Below are 519 nucleotides of genomic sequence, written 5' to 3'. Positions count from 1 at the left end.
TGTGGGTGGAGGGCCGGGTGTGTGCCTGAGGGGAATGTGAGTTGGGGGTTGGGGATGAGGTGTGGAGCATGTGGCCAAAGCATTAACACAGATTTCCTGTCTTCCCCCCCCCCCCCCCCCCCCCCCACCCCACCCCACCCAGGCTGGACAGGAATCCTTCCGATCGATCACGCGCTCCTACTATCGAGGAGCTGCGGGGGCGCTGCTGGTCTATGACATCACCAGGTCAGGCACCTCCTGGCGGTCAGAATCAGGGCAACGGGCCGAGCGGTCTCTGATTACACATCAATACAAAATCTAATTGCACTGGGAGCGCCACGCGCAGTTCCCGTCCCCGTGTCCCTCGGTCAGACCCGCGCCCGGAGCGCGGTTCCCGTCTCCGTACCCCTCGGTCAGACCCGCGCCCGGAGCGCGGTTCCCGTCTCCGTACCCCTCGGTCAGACCCGCGCCCGGAGCGCGGTTCCCGTCTCCGTACCCCTCGGTCAGACCCGCGCCCGGAGCGCGGTTCCCGTCTCCCTA

At 66.5% G+C, this 519-nt stretch overlaps 1 protein-coding gene across 1 annotated transcript in view; it reads left to right on the top strand.

Annotated features, from left to right (window-relative positions):
• The window catches only part of LOC125481703 (ras-related protein Rab-21-like), a gene marked incomplete at its 3' end in the record, with an annotated part of 3,758 nt that overhangs the window by 2,066 nt on the left and 1,173 nt on the right, over nucleotides 1-519 (top strand). The window contains exon 3 of the mRNA XM_048593585.1: nucleotides 143-225. Coding sequence (XP_048449542.1) covers nucleotides 143-225 — 83 coding nt within the window. The remainder of the gene's footprint in view (nucleotides 1-142; nucleotides 226-519) is intronic.

This window comes from Rhincodon typus, unplaced genomic scaffold, assembly GCF_021869965.1.
Source record: "Rhincodon typus isolate 14 unplaced genomic scaffold, sRhiTyp1.1 hic_rhity00003179, whole genome shotgun sequence".
In the NCBI taxonomy this organism is placed as follows: Eukaryota; Metazoa; Chordata; class Chondrichthyes; order Orectolobiformes; family Rhincodontidae; genus Rhincodon; species Rhincodon typus.
Note: the sequence above shows the minus strand (reverse complement) of the source record. Positions and strands in the feature narration are given on the sequence as shown.